Source organism: Pelobates fuscus, chromosome 1, assembly GCF_036172605.1.
Source record: "Pelobates fuscus isolate aPelFus1 chromosome 1, aPelFus1.pri, whole genome shotgun sequence".
Lineage (NCBI taxonomy): Eukaryota > Metazoa > Chordata > Amphibia > Anura > Pelobatidae > Pelobates > Pelobates fuscus.
In genome coordinates, this window is record NC_086317.1 from 491474402 (window position 1) to 491481195 (window position 6794).

General features: G+C 37.3%; 1 protein-coding gene across 1 annotated transcript; it reads right to left on the bottom strand.

Moving 5' to 3' along the window:
* Positions 1-693: 693 nt before the first annotated feature.
* LOC134573453 (olfactory receptor 51E1-like) lies at positions 694-3186 on the bottom strand. Its single transcript, XM_063433223.1, has 2 exons — positions 3119-3186; positions 694-1702 (listed from the first exon to the last, which is right to left on the bottom strand). The coding sequence occupies exon 2, from the start codon at positions 1657-1659 to the stop codon at positions 694-696; it is 966 nt and encodes a 321-aa protein (XP_063289293.1). The 5' UTR covers positions 1660-1702; positions 3119-3186.
* Between the last annotated feature and the right edge of the window lie 3608 nt (positions 3187-6794).

Sequence of the window (6794 nt, forward strand, 5' to 3'; positions counted from 1 at the left end):
CAATACCCCGTATTAAGCATTCTCCCCGTAGAGTATGTTTTCCTCGATTGTAAGATTGTTTTGAACAGAGTTCCCTTTACCTCTTTATCTGTCAATAATCATTTGTTTACTTGTAATTCCATAAATGAAAGTTTCAGAGATAACTATGTCCTATATACATATTATTATAAATAATAATATAATAATACAATACATTATTATTAATAAAATAATCAATTTGTGAAATCTCCCAGTTAAAACGTCCAGATCATGCAGTGCAGTTCTCCGAATTTAAAGCACTGAATTGTGGCACTGAAAGAGTTAAACCCACCTATTATTCTGTGCTGTTTAGATTGATTTATTTCATATTGTTTCATGCGCAAAATTTAATAAGAGAATGTTATGGTCATAGATTTCGTTCTATACGTTCCTTTTAAGCACGAATATTGCTCAAAAACATGAACACTAAATAACATTAATAATATGACTTGTAATAACCAGAGCACTACACAAGATGTAATAATAATATTCATTATCCATATGATCATAAGAAACTTCAAAGCAAAGGGCACAAAATATGCACAAATTTACCCGTTTTAACACAGTTTCTGCTTCACATATCAATTAAAACAGAATACAATTGTTTTTAATAAAAGTTGCTAGAATGTGAATTGAAATATAAGAGAATTCAAACTACAAGTCACTAGAATGAAACTATAAGCCAGCGGTGGTTTTGGTCCAGTTTAGTTTCTCACAGAATATTCTATACAGCTTACGGCGAATCTGTGTTGTTTTGATGCCATAAATGATGGGATTTATTACAGGAGGAACGAGGAGGTAGATATTACCAAACACTAAATGTAGGTTTGAGGTTTTCTGAGTTTTCCATCTGTGCTCCACAGACAGACCGATCAGTGGGATATAGTACACTAGGACTGCGCAGATATGGGCCGCGCATGTGCTGAATGCTTTCGAACTTCCTTCATCACTCAGACTGAGTACTGTCCTAAGTATTAGCAGGTATGACAAGGAAATGAACAACGAGTCAACTCCCATTATAGAGAGAATGACAAACAAACCATAGATGATGTTTACGGTTATATCCGCACTCGCTAATTTCATGGTCTCTTGGTGTAAGCAGAACGAGTGTGTTAGAATGTTCGAATGGCAGAAAGGTAGTCTTTTAATTATTAATGGAATAGGAATCATGACTGCGGCCCCCCGGATAGCGATCCCCAGAGTAGTCTTTGCTATTGTTTTATTTGTTAAAATAGAGGAGTATCTCAGTGGGTGGCAAATTGCCAAGTAGCGATCTATGGCCATGGCCACCAGGATACCTGATTCTAGAGCCGAGAGAAAATGGATGAAAAACATCTGGAGTAGGCACATGTTGAATGGTATTTCTCTGTCGTTAAACCAAAAGATCCCCAACATTCTTGGCATGGTGGTGGTGGCTATAAGAAGGTCAACAGCAGACAGCATGAAGAGGAAGATATACATGGGCTCATGCAGGTCCTGCTCTGTCTTGATGGTGTACATAAGGCTACAATTACCTAAAACTGCCATAATGTACATTGAAACCACAGGAAAACCAATCCAGAAGTGGAAGTCTTCAAGGCCAGGAATTCCACTCAGAATGAAGCCAGTGTTGTTAGACATGTTAAGACATGATCCAGACATTTTGCTGGTCCTGCTCTGAATCTTTTCACAGGAAGGACATGATCTGTAATATAAGAACAATACACAGCTGTCAAACTGCATGTTTATATTGTCTTCAAATTCCACCCAACCATCGCCTTTTCTTCCCAATTCTAGACTATCCATATACAACACCCACCAGCTCTAACCAACACCTGCCCATTCCACCCAAAACCTATTCCATTCCACCCAACACCAGTCTATTTCTATACAGCAGCCAACAGCTTAATCCACCACCGGCACCATGCCATCTAACACCATTCCATTCAATACCTGTCTTTTCCTATACAGCATCCACCTGAAACTAGCCCCATTCCAATCAACACCTGCATCATCCAACCCAACATCAACGCCATCCCACACAATATCAGCATACTCCTGTACAATACTGACCCTTTCCACCCGCCATGCAGAGCGCACAACACCAGCTTCATCCCACATAACTCCAGTCTATTCTTATACACCATTATTTTTACTTGATCAGACGTGACACAAATCAAAGTCGATATTCAGTTCCATAATTAAGTGTTCTTGCATAGCAAGACCACTTACTGTTATCTCACATATATATTATTATTCTTATTATAGCCAAATTTACCACCCTAACTCCTCCCACAGTTTTTACACTACATAGACAAAAATATACCGAAACGTGCGGATTGTTCCCGATTGGTGTGCTATTACTTTGTGGAACGTTTCGCCCTAATGGTTCTCGAAATATCGTCATTCTTGTGGCGAAATTGGTCCAATAGGAATGAATGGCAAAATGTTCAAAGCTAGAGTGGGAGCTGGCAAAAGCTGAAAAATCAGGACATGATTTCTAAACTGCCACCACTCCCTCATTTTCAGGCCCACCTACACAAATCTTATATCAAAACGTTCAGCTATCCCTGCTGCCACTAGAAAATGTCCACGGCTAAGCCATAGTCCTGATAGTTTTCACAATATGACCATTTGTTTGCAACTCACGCCGTCCATTGACATTCATTGAAACTTCACTCAAGCCAGCTCAAACTTGAAGGGCAATTTCTAAACTGCGACTGTGCCTTCATTAATAATACTTCAGAGTCATACTATACATCAAAATGTAGGTCTGGGTCTTGTGATTCTCACAATATAAAGCTCTTCGCTGTAGGATTTATAGTTTTTAAAATGCGACCGTTTGAAGATGGCAACCGCCAAAATACTCTGACCTGTGCCAGGCTGCAGCAGCAAGTGATGTCATAGACAGGGCCTTTTGCACCTGCTAATGTTTTTATAACTGTATGTTTTAATGTAACTGTGAAGCACTTTGGGCAACAACGTTGCAATTAAATGTGCTATATAAATGATAACAGTTACTCCACCCACTCCAGTTGTAGACTACTGGTGGAGGCAAGAACACTTCACACAATTTCCCCAGAAATTTTAGCTTTTCTAGTTAGAAGTATACTATACATACTGAATGAACAGTGAAATGCCCCCCTTTTTCTTCACACATCAAATGCGTCTGGGGTTCTTATCAGTTTTGATTAAAAATAATATCAGTGTTGGTCAGGTGACAAGATCTAAGTGTGGACAAGAAGAGCATTCATGGAATTAGATACAATTGGTGTAACAGGTACGTATGCTGGGCAACTATCGTAAGCCTAAGGAGGAAGTGAAGCATTATTTGGAGCTAGGTTATCTGATAAGAAATAGCAGTGGGAGAAGAACAGACTGTTGGCATATACAAGGTATTGATATACTGATAATGTCTGGAGATAAATTAGAAAAAGCCCGCTGTTTAAACAAAGTGGTGGAAGAGGAAGTAAGAGTCACTTATAATACAAACACAGCAAAAGCATAATTTAATATTCCCAGGAAATCAAACGGCGGCCAGGTGGCACGTAGCCAAATATCTGTAAGTACTAACAAAAAATCACCGTACAGTCCTGATTTACTAAACAGTGAGATCGGGGGAAGCTAATGAGCAATTTGTCAATATAGGACAAACTAGTTGTGTTGGAAAAATCTGTAATTCAGTGGTAGGGGAGAAGTAAATAAACAACAACAACTATACTAAATACAGGTTTATTCACTAAAGTGATTCAAAGGAATTTCACATTTAAGGTCACGTTAGTCCCTGGTGGTATTTATTCTGCTTTATAATATATATCTTATTGGCGGTTTGTAACATATTTTGTTCTCATAGTGATAGATAACAAGGTATTATTTTAGACTGAAACCGTTCTGTTAATAATTCAGGAGAAACACAGATTTGGCGAAGTGGGAAGACCCCGCAGAACAGAGAATGTCCTATATTGGGGAGTGCCATGTTTGCCAATAATGGTGACGACGATGTTCTTCTAACTATCCCAGATATTCTTCCTAAGAGGGCAAGAGTTAATAAAATAACAAGACCTTTCTACACAATAGATGTCATCCCTAGCTCAAGGACGGTGAGTTGGCTGTAAAAGTAATCTGTCTGAATCTAAACATAGGAGACAATCTGCACGTTATAAGATCAGATTTCAGTGTAAATACACGTGTTCTTGCTTTTTATGCACCATAACAAAATGTGTTTCTAATATTAAAGTATTCATTTCTGGTATAATATTAAACATTAATCTATTTTTCCTTTGTTAAAAACAAAACAAAAAAACAACAACCAAAAAACAGGTTAATGGAGTGATGATCTGGCTTAAAAACAAAACCAAAAATACATTGCAGAGTTTTTAGTGTTGGCTTCAATATCACTCAGACAGACAGACAGATATACAGAATGATAGAGATAGACTGAGAGATAGATCGATAGATAGATAGATAGATAGATAGATAGACAGGTAGGTAGCTAGCTACATAGATAGATAGATAGATAGATAGATAGACAGGTAGGTAGCTAGCTACATAGATAGATAGATAGACAGAGAGAGATAGATAGATAGATAGATAGATAGATAGATAGATAGATAGACAGAGAGAGAGAGAGAGATAGATAGATAGATAGATAGATAGATAGATAGATAGATAGATAGACTGAGAGACAGATAGATAGATAGATAGACTGAGAGTTAGATAGATAGATAGATAGATAGATAGATAGACTGAGAGACAGATAGATAGATAGACAGATAGACTGAGAGACAGATAGATAGATAGACAGACAGACAGACAGACAGATATATAGATAGATAGATATATAGATAGATAGATAGATAGATAGATAGATAGATAGATAGATAGATAGATAAATAGATAGGCAGATAGATAGATAGACTGAGATATAGATAGATAGAGATAGAGATAGACAGATAGATAGATAGATAGATAGAAAGACTGAGAGACAGACAGATATATAGATAGAGAGAGAGATAGACAGATAGATAGATAGATAGATAGACCGATAGATAGATAGACATATAGATAGAGATAGAGATAGATAGATAGATAGATCGATAGATAGATCGACAGCGATAGATAGATAGATAGAAAGACTGAGAGACAGAGAGAGAGAGAGAGAGAGAGAGAGGGAGAGAGAGAGACATATAGATAGATAGATAGATAGATAGATAGATAGACAGACAGATAGCTAGATAGATATATAGATAGATAGCTAGATAGATAGACAGGTAGCTAGCTAGATAGATAGATAGATAGATAGATAGATAGATAGAGATAGAGATATATAGATAGATAGATAGATAGATAGATAGATAGATAGATAGATAGATAGACTGATAGATAGAAAGACTGAGAGACAGATACATAGAGAGAGAGATAGATAGATAGATCGATAGATAGATAGACAGATAGCTAGATAGATAGATAGATAGATTGATAGACAGATAGCTAGATATATAGATAGATAGATAGATAGATAGATAGAGAGAGATACATAGATAGAGAGAGAGAGAGAGAGAGAGAGAGAGAGAGATAGATAGATAGATAGACTGAGAGACAGATCAATATATAGATAGATAGACTGAGAGACAGATAGATAGATAGATAGATAGATAGATAGATAGATAAACTGAGAGACAGATAGATAGATAGGCAGACAGACAGATAGGTAGATAGATAGATATATAGATAGATAGATAGAAAGACTGAGAGACAGATAGATAGATAGATAGATAGATAGACTGAGAGATAGATAGATATATAGATATATAGATAGACAGACTGAGAGATAGATAGATGATAAATAGAATAACAGCTGATAGATAACCCAAGTCACCTTGATAGTGTCACACTGTCCTGTCCACTCACCTGTGAAGTTGTTGGTTTTGTGGACGGTTTGGGGAAGTGATAGAAGCTGCCGACCAGTTACCAAGCCCTGTCCTCAGTGTGGGAATATTTATACAGAGCTTCCAGAAATCCCTGCTGAAGTCTTACGATGACTGAGAATGTTCCCATAGGATATCAGACAGCTGGAAAAGCTCAGACACAAAAAGAATACTGAGGAACATCGGAAAGAGGGTGGATCCAGGACTCTCTGTGTGACCTCCTTCCAAATAACTGTTTAAAGCTAATTAAGGACCACAATGGGAATCTCTCCTGGAGTCCATGGTGTCATAGTGACATGATAATTTATATCGTTTTATTTTTCACTGACTTGCTACACACAGAATCATACAGTGCGAAGAAAGACAAGAACCCAATGATTTTGTTTAATGACGACTGATGGTCTAAACAGAGAATATTGTGGTACTAAGAATGACCAAATAACACCAAAAACTACTTAGTCTAAGGCATAAAGTGATGTGTCCTCAGATGGTGTATGGAATGAAAACTATGGAACAATAGTATGTGGATTTTAATTGTATTGCATTTATTTAACATGCAGTGTGCACTATTTTTATCTTTATATATATATATATTTGTGCTCGGAATTTAAATACGTAATGGATAGTAACTGTGAGCAAAGTTGGTTGTGGTGTGCCGAAAGCAACGTACGAGTGGGCCTGTAAATAAAAGAGGGCCCGCCAAGGAGAATGTAATTATAACAGGGTGTAGGTGGGTGGGGACAATCAGCTGAACGGCAGAGGTGAGTAGGGGCTGGGAGTTTAAGTAGGGGAGTTACTCCTCCCACAAATTCAGGCCTCCACAAGTTCAGGCCTTTTAACTTGTGCTCGGAATTTAAATACGTAATGGAT